Below are 17,905 nucleotides of genomic sequence, written 5' to 3' on the forward strand. Positions count from 1 at the left end.
TTAAACATATGTAATACCAGTCTAGACTGTGGGGGTGGTAGACGTAGCTATGATTCCAATGTTAGTAACCTACAGTGCTTTCAAATTATACTGCATCCAGTTTGAAATAAACTCCTATATCATCATAGTAATAGGAACGGAAGTTGAAAATTGAATGGACCATTGTACTTGGGGTCAATCATCGGGCTACTGAGCGTCTGTGCCAATTCTTTCAAACGGAAATTCTTGATCACGCGAATATGGCTGTTTACTAAGGCGGACGCGCGAAATCCACATAGGTTCTATTTTTAGAAACACCTGACCACATATCAATTTCACATGCTAATGTCCTACTTAACCCAAAAGATGTCCTTGTATTCCCCGTGAGCTACATTTCTTATGTTTCAAGTAGCAGTGTTTCGTGCTTTGGAGAAAATTTTGAGTAATATTACGTATAAGTAGAATACAATACATAGTAGACATACATAGTACATGATATATAAATCTGGAGTTGCGGGACGTTCATATGCATCAATTGATACATATTAATGCACACTTGATGCAATGCGCCCAGATAAAATCAATGGCTAATATCAGTTTGACAGCCCTTTCCGAGACTTGACTATTAGTTACATATGTAGGTAGCGCGCGCTTTTTTCAGATGAAAATCCTCATACTCAACTAGTAGTTAGGCAATGCGCGCTTTTTTCAGATAAAAATCCTTATACTTAATAATTAGTTAGGTAATACGCGCTTTTTTAAGATGAAAATCCTTATACTAAACCAGCAGTTAGGCAATGCGCGCTTTTTTCAGACGAAAATCTTATACTTAACTAGTAATTAGGTAGCGCGCGCTTTTTTTTTAGATGAAAATCCTCATACTCAACTAGTAGTTAAGCAGTGCGCGCTTTTTTAATATATGCATTCACAATTCATACATTTGTATAAAGAAGCTTCAAGCGCCTTTGGGTTTGATGTTTTTTATTCACCGTAAACTCATGCTTCAGGGCTGATTGGACTCAAGTGGAACTGAATGGAGTGCGGGCATGGCCCGACCCGCACCCGCCAGCCCCTCAGGGCGCCAATCAGAAGACTCCAACCATTCAGTGGAAGCAATAGTACAGTTGAATGATTTCAACAAATGGTGGGTACTTAGATACCGTTACTTTGCTTTGCTCTCGAAGTTATGTGCTACGGTACAACTGTATCTTGCATGTGATGCAGATCGCCACCCCGAAGAACATTCGCTGATCAAGCACTCAAGTGCTCAAGTGAGATAATATGCCTGGGTGGTTAGGTTCCTGGATCAAATAGAACAAAATAAATAACAAAGCACCGGAAATTCAAGAATTCTCTTCGATGTTGGAGCATTGACGGCAATCATTTAAAAGTACGTCTGGTAATTGATGTCAATAGGTATAAGCCACCTCTGTACAATTGATCATTCTAATTCTTGGTAGTATCCAGAATGAGTCAAATGTTCCAAAGTAACAGATCAGATGATGTAGAGATCTGGATAGAGTATTGTACAGGTCTATTGAAATTATAAATACAGTTTAGAATGGAGAGTCACGAAGAACAAAGTTGAATCCAACGACGATTTTAGAACACGACGTTCATCAGCTTGCCCTTGACAACAATCACCCGTCGTCTCTTCTCCCAGTCGTTCTTTTCACGCAGCCACAGGTTACCCTCGGTGCTCTCCAAAACTCGATCAATGATCCAGTCCTGCTCTTCCTTGGAGGAAGCCGAGGCTTTGCCCTTGGATGGAGAGGCTTCGTCGGAGGACGGCCAGCGTGGAATGGTAACGGCGCAGCGGAGCTTTCCGTTGATCTGAACAGCTATCGTTTGGCCACCACGAGAAGAAAGAGCCTCAGCTTGCTCGGGGGTCAGAAGAGTGGTAGGCCAGGAAGACGAAAATATAGATGGAGCAGGTGATGTAGGGTCAGATCGCTTCACAATGGAGTCGTGCAATACTTCCCAGCACTCGGAGGCTAGTGCGGGGGCGATCGGTGCTAGGAGGCGGAGGAGTGCAGAGACGGACAGGTAGAGGGCGAGGGGGGAGGGTGATGTTGATGCTGATGATAGGGCGTTGGTCAATTTGGTCAGATCCGAAATGACGGTATTCAGCCCGTAGGGGTTGCTCTCGATGCAGCTGGTGACAGATGAGATGGTGTTGTGAGTTGCTAGGACAGCGTCGGCATCGGAGTCGCTCAGGTCCTTGAGCGAAGACGGCAGGGAAATGGCATGACCAGCGGGACATTTCATGTCGGTTGAGGGAACAGTGAAGGATGCCGAAGCTAGAGATTCCTGTGTATCCATCACGAGCTTCCAGAGCCGGCCAAACCAGCGCTCAACGCCGACAATTTTGGATTCATCCCACTCCAGGACTTCGCTGACGGGCGCTGAGAAGAGAATATGGGCACGAGTGGCGTCGGCTCCATACTTGGATGCGCAGGCTGTAGGATCTACACCGTTGTGCTTGCTTTTTGACATTTTCTCAAATGAGATGTTGGGGGTGATTTGAGTACCTGTGATCAAGGGCTTCTCAGGTTTCGTGAGATCAATTTCGTGGGGGAGCAAGAATCGACCGGTCGATGGGTCCGTGAAGGTCTTGCCATGAACCATACCCTGAGATAAAAGCATCTTGAAAGGCTCCGCTACCGATTGCTCACCAGGCGCGGCAGCTGGGAATAATTCCGACTGAGCAAGGAACTTGTAGATGAACCGGGCGTAAAGCAAATGTAAAATAGCATGCTCCACGCCACCAATGTATACATCTACTGATCGCGCGACAGAAGCCGAGAATGGGGCATCTTTGTTTGCCGCGTCCAGGAACCGGAGGAAGTACCAAGATGAATCAACAAAAGTATCCATAGTGTCCGTGTCGCGCTTTGCTGGCCCTCCGCAGCTGGGGCAGTCTGTGTGAAGCCATTCTTCGGATGATTCAAGAGGGTTACCCTTCTTACCCTTCAACCAATCTCCCTGAATCTTAGGTAATTTGACCGGGAGGTCTTCTTTCGGCACAGGGACGGGGCCACACTCGCCGCAGTGAATGATTGGAATAGGTGCACCCCAGTACCGCTGCCGACTGATCAACCAGTCTCGCAGGCGCCAGCTTTCCACGAAGTTGGCCTGTCCCTCTTTGTTGAGATCGTTGACAATCTGTTGCCCAGCTTCCTTGGAATGCAGGCCTTGATACTTTCCACATTGCGAGGTAAGATAGCCCTCTTGTGTGAAGGCCTTCGCGCCACGCGCTGGAACAGCAGTGTCATTCCCTTGAGATGGCTCCGACTCAATAACGATAGGAATTGACTCAGGGTTTGCATTTTCCTTGAAGAATGCCATGTCTCTGGTGTCATGGCCCGGCACACCCATCACCGCACCCTCGCCATAATCACTGAGGACATAGGGCGCAACAAAGACGGGAAGATTTCTCTCCAACTGAGGGCTTTCGCTGTCAATTTTCAGTAACGGATGAGACGCTGTAATGTCACTTAAACGGTAGCCGGCCTTCGAGTCGGGTGGAAGTGCCGCTGCCTCGTCCAGAAATTCTCGAAGCGAGGAGTCCTTTTCGGCAGCATTCAAGACGATAGGGTGATCTAGTGAAAGAGCCAAATATTCAACACCATATAGCGTATCCGGTCGTGTAGTGAAGACATCAACATGTACATTTGTACCATCAACAGCCATAGGGAACCTGATCTTAGCGCCGTTCGATTTTCCAAGCCAGTTTCGCTGCATCGAAAGAACACGTTCTGGCCAGCCCCCAGAAAGCGAGTCTAGATCCTTCAATAGCATTTCTTTAAAATCCGTGATCCGGAAGAACCACTGTTTGAGATTCAATTTCTCGACCTTGGCCCCAGATCGCCATGAGAACCCATTGGCATCCACTTGTTCATTCGCAAGCACAGTCTTATCGACAGGGTCATAGTTGACCAGAGCCTCAGCTTGATATGCCAATCCTTTCTCATGCAGCATCAAAAATATCCGTTGGGTGTGCTCGTAGAAATCCGGTGCGCAAGTCGCAAGTTCCTAATCAGAGCCCGAAAGTTAGTTGATCGCATAGCAAATCCCGCCCACGATCGCACGACTTACTCTGTCCCAGTCAAACTCAGCCGAAATGCTCCCCAACTGAGCCTTCATCTTTTTAATATTCTGCTCCGTCCATTCCGCAGGATCCACGCCGCGTTCGATCGCCGCGTTCTCGGCCGGCAATCCAAAGGCATCCCACCCCATCGGGTGCAGGACATCATGCCCGCGCATCTTGTAAAACCGCGACAGCACATCTGAAATGGTATATACGCGAAGATGGCCCATATGTAACGTGCCCGAGGGGTAGGGGAACATTGATAAGATGTAGGACTTGGGCTTGGGCTCGGATGACTGTTCGGTGCTGCATGGCGCCGAATTCGCGTCTGATTTCCATTTGGCTTGCCACTTCTTGTCTAGGGCAGGAAGATCAAGGCTTCGGGACCTTGTGGTTACTGAGGCGAGGCGAACAAGGGTATTCGAGAGAGCGAATGGGCGTAGGCCAGGGCGGGCGCACCTCCGCGCCTGTGAGGCTAGAGGTGTTAATCGAACTCGGGAGAGGGTTTGCATAATGATAGATTTATCATTATGCTTCAGTAAGGGTCGTATGTAATCGTGCTTAGGTACTTCAGTACCAGTACCAGTTCAATGCTGGAGTGAGTGACGCTTAGTCTTCATCTTCAAAACTTCCCCGGGCCCGCACAGCTTTAAGCCCGATCGGGACTAGCGCCAGTTGCAGATAAAGCCGATCAATATTGACATTTCGCCAAGTTTACTGAAAAGGAAAGCGTATCCAGAGATGTGACGGTCTATTTTGGTATCTGTTTATCCCATAAAGTTACTAGTACTGTACAGTATGCGAAAATGCTAGGCCCGTGTTCTAGGCCTACAACCGCAGGATATCTCCATTTCGGTCAATCCCGCCGCGAAAGTGGTCCGCCACTACTTTGCCCCCAAGGATAGTTTCATTCACAATGCCTTGCACATGCTTGGGCTCCACACGACCGTACCAGATCCCCTTACCTGCCAGCGGGTGGGGATCTGAGCCTTTGATCGTCATGTTTGGTGGAATATAGACAATCACATTGCCGGCATACTTGTGACCGCCAACGTGGCTGATCAATCCAACATGGGCATGCTTAGGGTCATCGATAGTCGTGCCATCACTGCCTGTTGATGTAAAACCTTGTGCTTGAAGCACACGCTTGAATTCATCCTCGAGTACAGGTGCCATGACACCACAGCGCATATCGCGACCTCCATGTCCGCAAATCAAAACAGTAGGTGAGTGCTCAATATCGACGATGCCTGTGAACTTCGAAGCCAAAACAGGCACCCGGGTCATGTCCGTTTGCTTAGCTTCAGGTAAACCTGAGTGCATATTGTGTAGTTTCTCAGGGAGGAGAAATGCGCGAACAAATGTAGTCAAGTCGGTCGTATCTGGGGACTCGAGGATTTCGATTGGGATCGAAGGAATGTATTTGAAGCTGGGGAATAAAAATGCAGAAGCAGAGGTACGGCTGCTCACAGCAGGGAGGATGGAAGAATTGGTGACGAGGACATTATTGAAGGGCTGTTTGAGGGAAATGAAGGTTAGCGAAAGGTTCAAGTAGACATGCTGGGAAATGCGCATACATCGAGATATGGACCACCGCGACCGAGCAGGCGCTTTAGAGCCCTGACAAGATCGCCCCAGCTCTGATTCTTTCCATCATCTTCAATCCGGCTCGTCCAGTCTCTCTGCCCTGTGCAGATCAAAAGCTGCTGCGCATAGGCCGCCATTGTTCCGTTCAATGCTTGCTCATGATCAATCGGCAGTCCTTCCGGCATGGATGGCGTAGACGGGCAGTTGCATGTTGGTTCGGGACATGTCTTTGTAACAGGGAACGGGGGAGGAATCTCGAGGCGAGCGCGAAGCCTGCTTGAGCGGCATGAGGTGCTGGACAACAGGCGGATGAGATTGTGATTTTGGTGTGTGCGCACGCTGCAGCCGCGTACTAGCGACTGCATAGGGACTGCTGGTTTTAATCTCATTTGATAGTGAAGGGTTGGTTATGGATGAAAGAGGTGTTGCATTGGGGAAAAGAATTATAATTAATTTAGTGACAGAGAACGCGCGAGGCCCAAAAATCCCGAAATCAACAATCTCCGAGCGCACGGAGCGGAGATTAGCGGGATTAGCAATCGCGGCGCTTGATTTGCTGCCCGAGGCCTTTGTTTTCTTTCTTGTCCAAAGTCGCTTGTATTTCCTGCTAGGAACTTAATAATGATTTTCGGATACTCCATGAGATTAAAAGCCGATTCAATCAAAGTGGCCTTGACCAAGGAGCTCATTGAACCTTTGTTTTTGATGTATGCTGCTCTGCCATTGGCAATAGCCCCGCCATTTTCATGTCCTGTGTATATTCACGAAACAAGAACTCCTCCAAGTGTTTGCAATGTATAGGAATTGTTTCTGCCCCTTCATGAGTCTCAATCCGTCTATTTTCCTACTTGGTTGAATATGAGTGGCAATTGTGAGGTCGCAGAACGAGTCCTAACGACGTAACCCGATCGATTGTTTGTACATCACCATATCGGAATCGCACCATAAACAAACCCTTCTGTAACTTGAACCCTTTTCCTTGATCAGCTTTCAAATCGTTTGCTGGAAAATAGGCCGACTCCGGAATAGGGTTGCAAGGTGGTCTCGCGATTTCGAGGCTTTGCCGATCGGGGGTTTGCCAGCGGGGTAATAATACAACTATGTAAATAGCCTAGAGGGGTCGATCACCACAGATTAGCCATGATCCTTTTTGGGAAAAGTTCACAAATAAGTTTCTTTAGCAACTGAGCACCGTGACTCTTTTCACAGAATTGTTGGAAAACTGCGAATTGATCAAGGATAGGCAGCTTTCAGCCCAATGCGAACGATGGTCAAGTAGTAAAGCATCTGGCCCCATTTTCATAGTGTTTCGTGCATTTCGATGGAGATTGACGTCTGTTTCAATTGATTCTGTCCTCGCGGCAATTGCAGACAGCACGTTAACCGGCAAATCGAGGTTTCTGGTTCACACTCTCGAGGAAGCGATCGAGTTGGCGATGCAATTTGGCAAATTGAAGGTCTTGTCTCATGAAAGCGTCGATCAGATCGAGGGGATGAAGAAATAGGGTGAAAAAAGATTCTCTGGCCACTCAATTCCTAGACCCCTCGTACTTCAGGGGAAGGCGATCACGGACAAGCATGCGAGCCGGTCCAAGTCATGTTACGGAGACAGGCAATTCGAAATTCCCCATTCCGTGACTCCAAATTCTCGGAAGTATGTATCCCGTAGACACAGCCTCGTAGCAGATGGTGGATCCGTGAGGGCAGATTCCCCAACAAAGACACCCTCCTCACCAAAGCAGGGAAGATTATGTATGGGCGGGTCTCAAAGTTGGAGAAAAAGTGCAAAAGGCCGACATTCGGCAGAAAGACGGAAATGGCTCGGGGATCACAGGGAAAGATGGCAGCTTTTAGTAGCCCCACGGAATTGAAAGCTTGGGCATGGTTATCGAGTGGAGTAATTGTTTCATGTTCTTTTTTTCTTGGAATGTTTTATTAATAAAACCACTTTATTACTTTTTTTTTGTAGAGAATAAGCTTAGAAGAGCTTACCCCTCATTACCTCAGCTTCCCCGCTGCGGAGAAGAAGCGAATATGGATTAGCGTGATTTCATCACGGATCAAGATCGTTGGAGATACTTCGGCTTGTATCAACTTGTATCTTTAACTTGTCTCTTGCACTCCTACCGGTCGCAATACACACGGCTCCCGGGAGTGCTTCCGTCTCTTACAGAAGAACCCACTTGGTCCTTACAGCTAGTAGGTACTATCTCTATGGGCCCATACATTATGATTTCCAAAATTCAAGTTCCCCGCACGTTAATATAGTAATCACGGAGTAAATGTATGAGTTTCATAATCAAATCAACTAGAGTAGGTACAACCAACAAGGTATCACACTAATGCAAGGATGACTTGGAACACGAGGATCACTGTTACAATTTTGGCGAGACCACGAACCACAAGGTCCCCCCACCACCTCCTTGTCCCTCCTTGTCCCTCATGCGGAGACAATTTGGACCGTGAGTGGTTGAGTACCCCATCCGGCTACTCTCCCGTCCCGGGTCCCGCCTTTGCAGCACGACGTGTTTGGGCAGCTCTAGCTTAGATGGAACTTGGTGTAATGTATCCCAAGAAGGTTCAATGAGGGAAAAAAAGAGGGGCGCTCAATTGGAGTAGAAGAGAGGGGCAATAAATTCTATATAACACTTGGTCCAAACCCAAAGATCTATTTCTTTTCTTTCTCTATCTCATCCCAAAAAACATCTCGAAATCCGCACTTCATATACGGGTAAGAAAATTCCAAAAACATCTATGCAGCAAAGCTTTCCCCACTCTTCCCCCGCTCTATAGCCGGTTTTCTCCAAACCTTCTCTGACTTCATCCATTTAACTTGTAATACATTCGCTGACTTCTTCAGATTTTCTTCTTCTTCTCTTCATTCACATTTTAAATCCCTTAATTTAAAACACTTTTTTCAAAATGGTATTTATTCGATCCCTTTCCCGTCAATTGCGACGGCCTGCCACTCAATTGCTCTCGGGGGCTTTTAAGCCCACCACCAACACCTTTATGAGGCCGACTGGTGCTTTTGCCAATGCACGTACGCTAACCGCATCTACCTCCCTTCAGGGTAAAGTTCTTTTGGTTCTGTACGACGTAAGTGAATGGTCCTTTTGGAACTAACTCCCTCTCTTTTCATATATTCTCATTTACTGATTATTACTTCTAGGGTGGCGAGCACTCCAAGCAGCAGCCCCGTCTTTTGGGTACCACTGAGAATGAGCTCGGTATCCGCAAGTGGCTCGAGGACCAGGGTCACACCCTGGTGACCACCTCCGACAAGGAGGGCGAGGACTCTACCTTCGACAAGGAGCTTGTTGACGCTGAAGTCATCATCACTACTCCGTTCGTCACCCTTCACCACAAAATTTATCCAACTGTGCAACAAACCGCTAACAACTGAATAGCTTCCACCCCGGATACCTCACTGCTGAGCGTCTGGCCAAGGCCAAGAACCTCAAGCTGGCCATCACTGCCGGTATTGGTTCCGACCACGTTGACCTCAACGCTGCCAACAAGACCAACGGTGGTATCACCGTCGCTGAGGTCACTGGCTCCAACGTTGTCTCCGTCGCCGAGCATGTCGTCATGACTATTCTCCTCTTGGTCCGCAACTTCGTTCCCGCCCACGACCAGATCCGCAACGGTGAGTGGGACGTCGCCGCTGTCGCCAAGAACGAGTTCGACCTGGAGGGTAAGGTTGTTGGTACCGTCGCTGTCGGCCGTATTGGTGAGCGTGTGCTCCGCCGTCTGAAGCCCTTCGACTGCAAGGAGCTGCTCTACTACGACTACCAGCCCCTGAGCGCCGAGGCCGAGAAGGAGATTGGCTGCCGCCGCGTTGAGGACCTCGAGGAGATGCTCGCTCAGTGTGACGTTGTCACTATTAACTGCCCCCTGCACGAGAAGACCCGTGGTCTGTTCAACAAGGAGCTGATCTCCAAGATGAAGCCTGGTAAGTTAAGACAATTGCAATACGTGATTGACCTCGCAAATGACTAACGAATAATCAGGTGCTTGGCTCGTTAACACTGCCCGTGGTGCTATTGTCGTCAAGGAGGATGTTGCCGAGGCTCTCAAGTCTGGCCACCTCCGCGGATACGGTGGTGACGTCTGGTTCCCCCAGCCCGCCCCCAAGGATCACCCTCTCCGCTACGCCGAGCACCCCTGGGGTGGCGGTAACGCCATGGTCCCTCACATGTCCGGTACCTCCATTGATGCCCAGATCCGTTACGCCAACGGTACCAAGGACATCCTGGACAGCTACTTCTCCGGCCGTGAGGATTACCGCCCTCAGGACTTGATCGTCCACAAGGGTGACTACGCCACCAAGGCTTATGGCCAGCGCAAGTAAATTGTCTGACCAATTCCTTGTGGGAATAAAAAGGACTTTCCCCTTTGATTTGACGCTTGATGGTTTCTTTTCTTCCAATTGTTCATATTCTTTTCACCTTGCCCTTCTGAAGGCATAGGTAATGCTACAAACATAGCATTTATGATACCAATGAAATTACATATCTTTTTTTATCAAATCTCTTTGAACAATGTAACACAGTGCTTCATTCTCATTTGCTTAAGTTCAAGGAAAAGTCTGCCAGTACCCAGTGATCATCGAGTGGGGCGCGCGACCACTGTCGATCTCAACGGATTGACAGATCCGACAGAACCAGCTGACAGGCTAGTGGATCCTTTCAACATTTGAATGCCTTTACTTAAACATTATTATATTGAATTTGTTCTCACATAGTAAAGTAGGAGCCATGTTTCAATGTTGGCTTGTTTTTAAGGTTTCCCCCAAAATCTAGTTCCTTCGGCTCCCTAAGCCTCCCTTGCCTTTTTGGCACTAGTTCGTTTATACTAAATACTTGCCTGGTAGGTACCAGGTCCCAATGCAAATTTGAAGGCAAAGCGTCCAAAGTAAAGGATAATAAAATGTCTATATGAAAGGTTATACAACCTTGTGTGTAGTATGTCTTGAATATTTCAAGTGTCGCTGGTTATACAAACGAAGAAAAAGAACGCCGCCAATGACCACCGAGCCATATGTAAATAGAAAACACTTGAAGCCTTAGCCTGAGAAATCTTAAATTCGATTTCTCCCATTGTCTCGGCCCTCACTGCTCTCGTTATCACTATCATCCATAAAACCTTCCTCTAGCTCTCGGCTAAGTCGAGGCTGGGGTTCTGTAGCGGCGCTCCGATGGCGCTCCAAGGCTTCCCGTCGGGCCGCGTCCATGCCCATGCCAACCATAAGCTCCCCTTCGTCGTCGTCAATGTCGATATTGTCATGATCATCTAGATGAGCTCCTCTTCGCCATGATGATGGAAGAAAGCAGCGCATGACTGCATCTGCCATACGATCCCGGACCGACAGGGTATGTGCGGAAATAGTATGAAGAGGGAGGTATTGGGAGTACCGTTGATGATAGCGCCGGAAGAACGGAATAATTAGGAATGAGAATAGGAGATAGAACGACAGTGCAATTGATGCAGGGACCAAAATAGTCTACAAAGCAGCACTGCTGTTAGTTATATTGTTTTGGTGGTTGCCTTGAAGATGACGACGACCGCAATTGCTCACGGGAGAAGGGATAGATGCGATACTGACCTTGGCAACATTTGATGTAGAGCCCATTGCGATGAATGGAAAAGCCCCCCGTATGTATCTTTTTCAATCCCCCAGCACACAGTCGTGAATTCTTTGGTTGAGTACTTTACTCACTTGACTTCGGGGATAAGATAGCGGAGATGTTTACCGGTCGGTTTGGTATCAGGGGCCGAAGATCGAAGAAACCCCACGAAACAAAAGGACTTGTATAACGCAACTAACAACAACATTCAAAAATTCAACAGGTTTTATGACTCCTCTGACATGCCCTCAGCGATCTGAAGGTTTTATTTCAAATATAAAATCGAAATAAAATCTGTACAGAGTGAGTAAGAGGAACAAGAAAGCGACTTTCCCCACAGCCCATCACGTGACCGCACGTGACTTCCGGTCGGGGAGTTTGTCCGAAGTGACAAGTGACTAAGCGCCTAACTAGGATGTAAAGCCCCTAATATGCCTAATGAGATGAATCCCCTAATCTGCAATTAAAGGTGCCCGTGCTTTGATCGACCCTGGACTCGCCTGGTGCATACCTGCAAGTTTCGGTTCCCCTCTCCCCTTTTCATTCTTCTCTAGTGAGTTACCTCCCCACCACAAGGTTGCTTTATTATTTAATAAACAATCCATATCCGCGCGAGCTCCATATCAACCAAAGCGGGTATACTAACTAACAGAAGCCCAAGGGAGGGACAAAAACAGATATCACCTCGAACCGACGTGAATGTTCTCGCCTTCGTGCACCAGATCTTTGGCGACCCGCCCCCGCGAAAACCCAACTTATTTCACTTGAAACAACTGCGCGTGACCTCTGGATAGTGTGCGAGGGGCGCCCTTGATGCTGCGCTCTGCCACTTCACACTCCCACCAACATGCCCGCGAATGCCGACAAGTCCAGGCAGACCTCGGCCGGAAAAAGCTTTTTTGGGAGAAAACTGTACAAAGACAAGGCACCGGATGATCGCTACGATGGATACGGAGGTTCCTATGACAGTCTGGCCCCGCCGGGAAGCGCCGCCGGCTCTCGCTCGTCTCGATATTCCAAGCGCTCTTCAATCCAGTCTGTTGACATGACCCACGATCTCGACCCAAGCAGCCTCGCGCCAACTGCCGGTGTCATCACTTCCATCCCTTTCGAAAGTCTTCCCTCCGATACCAGAACGCCCATTCCTATCGACAACATGGCCCGACCAGATTCCCGCCAGGAACCCTCACCCAACCATATCGGCAAGGCTGGCGGCGATTATCATCAATACCCCGTATGGACCTCGACCTCTGCGCCAAATGGATCTCCGTCACATCCCTCCGGTCCCCGCCCGCCTCCACATGGCACGAACACGACTATGACAGGCAGTTCGTCAGGCGAGCGCGGGACCAGATATCAACAATGGGGACGCCCGAGCAGCTCGAACGCCAATAATGGCATGGGCCATAATTCATCCATCGATTCTTCATCGAATTCTCGAACATCGCTTGACCAGGCTAGCTTATACTCATCCCATTCTTCCAATACCCGCGGCTCCAACTACTTTTCTACCTCCGATGGCTCTGGCCGCACGCTCACAGCGTCTACTTCAAGTGATCGCAACACGATACTTCCCAGCAGCAGTTCTGGTCGATTGTCCAATGCACAAGCTGCATGGCAAGCTTCGCAACCGCAGAATGTTCCCGCGGCCGTACCCCGACCACCTGCTGAGTATCTTACTCGGCCAAGAGATGACCGTATAGTGGATCAGCTATTCCTGGAACTCATGAATAAACGAGGCTGGCAAAATCTCCCAGAACAGGCCAAACGGCAAATGCTGTCCTATCCTGCCTCGAAAAAGTGGACTTTGGTTCACCAGGATCGATTGACAGAGCTGCAAGGAGAACAGAAGAGAAGGCAAAATGCCCGCCAAACCCACGGCCATGATGGATTATCTGGTCTTCTGGAGCGTGCCGATGAAGAAGGAAGTCCAGAGTGGTATGTGAAGAAGGTGATGGACGACACGATCACTTCCAAACAGCTCGCTAGTCTGAGTGTCAGTTTGCGTACACAGCCGATTAGCTGGGTCAAATCCTTCGTTGAAGCCCAGGGCCAAGTGGCCTTGACAAATGTTTTGCAAAAAATCAATCGACGAAAGCCTTCTGGTCCAGTTCCCGCAACCCCGATTGGTGAAAAGGATCTTGAACGAGAATATGATATCGCCAAATGTTTGAAGGGTCTCATGAATAACAAGTATGGTGCTGATGATGCTCTTGTGCATCAAGGTGTCCTTGTTGCCCTTGTCAGCTCTCTATCGTCCCCTCGCCTCCACACTCGGAAGCTTGTCAGCGAAGTTCTCACGTTCCTTTCCCATTGGGCCGAGGGAGAAGGCCACCAGAAGGTCTTACAGGCTATGGATAGAGTCAAGCATGATGCCAATGAGACCGGTCGCTTCGATGCCTGGATGCGGAATGTCGAAGTTACCATTGATGGCCGTGGTAAAATGGGAAGTATGGTCGGCGCCAGCGAGGAGTACCGCAGTGGAGGTATTGGCATGGAGAACCTCTTAATGGAGTATGCCGTCTCGACTATGATGTTCATCAATATGTTGGTGGATGGCGCTCAGACTGACCTGCAATTGCGATGTCATATTCGTGCCCAATTTACATCATGTGGAATCGTTCGTCTTTTGACGAAGCTGGAGGCATTCCAATATGAGGCGATTGACAAGCAAATTGAACGCTTCCGTGACAATGAGGCTATCGACTATGAAGATCTACTCCAACGGGAGGGCAGCAGTATGAAGGATAGCGTCGAGGGCGAGGTCAAGGACATGAGTGATCCTCTCCAGATCGCGGATGCCATTGCTACAAAGATCAATGGCACTCGGTCCCACGACTACTTTTTGTCAGCTATGCAGCATATGCTTCTTATTCGTGAGAATTCCGGTGAAGAAGGCCTACGGATGTTCCAGCTCGTAGATGCCATGATGAGCTATGTTGCCATGGACCGAAGGCTTCCCGATCTTGACTTACGGCAGGGCTTGAATTTCACCGTGCAAAGCCTCTTGGATCGACTCCATACAGATGCAGAGGCAAGGCGAGTATACGATGAGTCTTTGGAAGTCCGCCAAATCGCTGAGGCTGCCATCGCCGAGCGCGATGAGATGAAAGCCCAGGTAGAGCTGGGTGCGGATGGTCTCGTCCGGAAACTACAGAAGCAGATTGAGGAGCAGGCTGGTATCATCGACCTTCAAACACGCCAAAATGAGTCAATGAAAGCCGAAGTTGGAGAAGTCCAGCGCCTACGTGCTCAGGAATTGCAACGCAATGAATTGGAGACTCGAGAGCTTTATCTCATGCTTCGGGATGCTCAAGATATTGCCGCATCAAATGCTCGGAAACTCAATCAAACAGGCGAAGCGGATCCATCGCAAATGCCCGGCATTATGGATCGGGAGCGCCTTATGGAACGCTTGGAGCGCCAACTTGAAAGAACCAAGACCCAGTTCAAGCTCGAAGGCAAGGTTTGGGGTCAACTTGAAAATGGCCCGTCGGACCGATTGCGTGAACTCCGTGAGCAGATGGACGGCGATGGAGATACCAGCGAGGAGTTTGCTGAGCAAACTCGTCGCACTATGGACCCCGGATCCCTGGGATCTGTGTACCGCAAGCGAAGCCATGTACCCGAGATGGATCAGCTTCCGGATGGATCAGTGCCAACGATCCTGGAGGGTGACGAGGCAACATATGATCAGTCTCATGGTATGATGGGCGTCCAGCATCGTATGAACCCTGCACAGGCTACTGGGTTATTGGGTGAGCTAGCTCTCAAGGTGCCCAGGTACGATGAAGGCCCCGAGGCAACAAATGATGCAGAGGAAGCCCTAGCTGGAGATATCACACCAACAGAAGCACCCAGGTCTGATGCTAAGGCAGAGTCAGACAAACTGGCAATGCCTCCACCTCCGCCACCACCCCCTCCCCCTGGTGCCGCAGGACTCTCGATCCCTCCACCTCCACCACCACCAGGAGGCAGTGTTGTGCCACCTCCCCCGCCGCCACCTGGTGGTGCAAAGGGAATTTCCATCCCACCTCCGCCTCCTCCCCCCGGTGGTGCCCAGTCCGGACTTCCTCCCCCTCCCCCTCCTCCAGGTGGGTTCTCTGGCGGACCCCCTCCACCTCCTCCTGGAGGGCTTTCTGGTGTTCCTCCTCCGCCTCCCCCAGGAGGATTCTCTGGTGCACCTCCCCCACCTCCCCCAGGAGGCGCTATTCGTGGACCCCCTCCCCCACCCCCTCCTGGAGGGGCTGCTGGTGGTCTACCCCCGCCTCCCCCGCCCCCTGGAGGTGGTGGCTTTGCTCCTCCCCCTCCTCCGCCCAATGCTCCCCTGGGTTCTGGCTGGAGACCACACTACATGGCTGGAGGCTCTGTTCCTGGTACCACTCACATGCCATTTATTCGTCCTAAGAAGAAACTCAAGGCCTTGCATTGGGACAAGGTTGATACTCCTCAAGTGACGGTCTGGGCGGGCCACGCTCCAACAGCGGAAGATAAAGAAGAGAAATACACCGACCTTGCTAAGAAGGGTGTATTGGACGAGGTTGAGCGTCTTTTCATGGCGAAAGAAACCAAGATCTTTGGAGCCAGCACCGCAGCTAAGAAACGCAAGGACAAGAAGCAGATCATCTCCAATGACCTGTCCAAGAATTTCCAGATTGCTCTTTCAAAGTTTTCCCAATTTCCTCCCGATGAAGTGGTTCGCATGATCATCCATTGTGATCGAGAGATGTTGGATAACTTGGTTGTCATGGATTTCTTTCAAAGAGAAGAGATGTGCAATATTCCGGAGAATGTTTCCAAGCTCATGGCGCCATATAGTCGAGACTGGACTGGCCCGGGTGCTTCTAGCTCTGAGCGTGAACAGGACCCTACCGAGCTTACTCGTGAAGATCAAATCTACCTGGCCACATCCTACGAGCTGAATCATTACTGGAAAGCGAGAATGCGAGCTCTTGCGCTAACTCGGTCATTTGAACACGAGTATGAATACCTTTCGATTAAGATGCAGGATGTTGTCACTGCCAGCGAATCCTTGCGGGACTCTGTTGCTCTAATGAACGTTCTTGGTCTCATCTTGGATATTGGAAATTTCATGAACGATGCCAACAAGCAGGCCCAGGGCTTCAAGCTCAGCTCACTTGCTCGATTGGGCATGGTCAAGGATGATAAGAACGAGACCACGTTTGCCGACCTGGTCGAGCGTATTGTACGCAACCAGTATCCCGAGTGGGAGAGCTTCTATGAAGATATCAGTGGTGTGGTTGGCCTGCAGAAAATCAATGTGGACCAATTGTGCACCGATGCCAAGAAGTACATCAGCAACATCAAGAACGTTCAATCTAGCTTGGATGCGGGCAACCTGAGTGACTCGAAGAAGTTCCATCCCCAAGACCGCGTTAGCCAGATTGTTCAACGAAGCATGAAGGACGCTCGCCGCAAGGCTGACCAAATGCAGCTTTACTTGGATGAAATGGTCAAGTCCTATGATGATATCATGGTGTTCTACGGTGAAGACAATAGTGATGAAAATGCCCGACGAGACTTCTTTGCTAAATTGGCCTCGTTCTTGCTTGAGTGGAAGAAATCACGGGAGAAGAACATTGGTCTCGAAGAATCTCGGAAGCGTACCGAGGCGTCTCTTGCTCGCAAGCGGATCAACGTCAACCTTGCCAATGGCGCCGCCCCCGCAGAGACCCCTAACTCCCCCGCCACAAGTGGCGCGATGGATTCATTACTGGAGAAGCTCCGTGCTGCTGCGCCTCAAGCCAAGGATCAGCGCGATCGCCGTCGCCGTCTTCGACTCAAGGAACGTCACCAGGTTCGTGTGGCTTCGGGCACACACGCACCCGACGTATCTGGTGCCGATGAAGGCGATGCAGTCGTGGATCAAACCGCTGATGGTGAAGTCAAGACTGACGAGACCGGTCTTTTGAGCCCTCCGATCCCCGATGGAGAAGATGACACTAAGGAGACTCAGATCTCGGAAGGTGAAGATGTTGCGGATCGCGCAGCTAGCATGCTTATGGGGTTGAGAAGCAATTCCGATGCTAGTGGTGAACGCCAACGACGACGAAGAGAGAGTGCCGACGAAGAGCGGCGTAACCGTCGCATGCGACGACGCAATGGAGCCACGACAGGAAGCAAAGATAGTGCAGATGGTGGTCTGCAAACGGTCCCCGAACCTTCATCTCCCTCACAAACTGGTTCCATCGGCAACGAAGATGCATTACCAAGTCCTCCTGCCGACCCACCTTCTATTGTGATCTCGGAGCAGCATGAGCATGAACCTTCGTCACCAGAAGAACCTCATGATTCACCTGAACATCCGATTGAATTATCGGATTGAGACACAATTGTCTCAAATACTCCCCCCATAATCTAATGTTTGATAGATTTCTTCTCCATCATGCCGTCTCCGGGTTTTCTCTTCTTCTCTTTTTCTCTTTTTTCTTCTCACTCATACTTTGCATCAAAATCTCCTCCCACATACCCTCGACTGTATAATACCCTTTCCCACTCCTTGATCCCGCCATATTTCCTTTTGACTTGCCCTGTGATGATGAGCCAAGCATGGTTTCATGATACCATTGTCTTTTCTTTTTCATCTTTCTTTTTACAT

At 49.6% G+C, this 17,905-nt stretch overlaps 5 protein-coding genes across 5 annotated transcripts; 2 read left to right on the plus strand and 3 right to left on the minus strand.

The window, feature by feature from the left end:
• Positions 1 to 1,581: 1,581 nt before the first annotated feature.
• On the minus strand, positions 1,582 to 4,581 carry N7466_009847 (leucine--tRNA ligase NAM2; the record flags this gene model as incomplete). The annotated part of the gene is made up of 2 exons (XM_057169236.1): positions 1,582 to 4,014; positions 4,078 to 4,581. 2 exons carry the CDS (start codon positions 4,579 to 4,581, stop codon positions 1,582 to 1,584), a joined length of 2,937 nt encoding a protein of 978 aa, XP_057017942.1.
• Positions 4,582 to 4,897: 316 nt separating this feature from the next.
• Positions 4,898 to 6,021, minus strand: N7466_009848 (sucrase/ferredoxin-like domain-containing protein; the record flags this gene model as incomplete). Its single annotated transcript, XM_057169237.1, has 2 exons — positions 4,898 to 5,584; positions 5,647 to 6,021. 2 exons carry the CDS (start codon positions 6,019 to 6,021, stop codon positions 4,898 to 4,900), a joined length of 1,062 nt encoding a protein of 353 aa, XP_057017943.1.
• Positions 6,022 to 8,578: 2,557 nt separating this feature from the next.
• fdh (formate dehydrogenase (NAD+) FDH1) lies at positions 8,579 to 10,010 on the plus strand (the record flags this gene model as incomplete). Its single annotated transcript, XM_057169238.1, has 4 exons — positions 8,579 to 8,755; positions 8,829 to 9,004; positions 9,067 to 9,611; positions 9,670 to 10,010. 4 exons carry the CDS (start codon positions 8,579 to 8,581, stop codon positions 10,008 to 10,010), a joined length of 1,239 nt encoding a protein of 412 aa, XP_057017944.1.
• A 729-nt stretch (positions 10,011 to 10,739) lies between these two features.
• Positions 10,740 to 11,291, minus strand: N7466_009850 (uncharacterized protein; the record flags this gene model as incomplete). Its single annotated transcript, XM_057169239.1, has 2 exons — positions 10,740 to 11,162; positions 11,265 to 11,291. The coding sequence occupies 2 exons, from the start codon at positions 11,289 to 11,291 to the stop codon at positions 10,740 to 10,742; spliced, it is 450 nt and encodes a 149-aa protein (XP_057017945.1).
• Positions 11,292 to 12,133: 842 nt separating this feature from the next.
• Positions 12,134 to 17,632, plus strand: N7466_009851 (formin sepA; the record flags this gene model as incomplete). Its single annotated transcript, XM_057169240.1, has 1 exon — positions 12,134 to 17,632. One exon carries the CDS (start codon positions 12,134 to 12,136, stop codon positions 17,630 to 17,632), a length of 5,499 nt encoding a protein of 1,832 aa, XP_057017946.1.
• Positions 17,633 to 17,905: the final 273 nt, after the last annotated feature.

Source organism: Penicillium verhagenii, assembly GCF_028828195.1.
Source record: "Penicillium verhagenii strain IBT 33310 chromosome Unknown utg000009l_segment0_segment0, whole genome shotgun sequence".
NCBI lineage: Eukaryota > Fungi > Ascomycota > Eurotiomycetes > Eurotiales > Aspergillaceae > Penicillium > Penicillium verhagenii.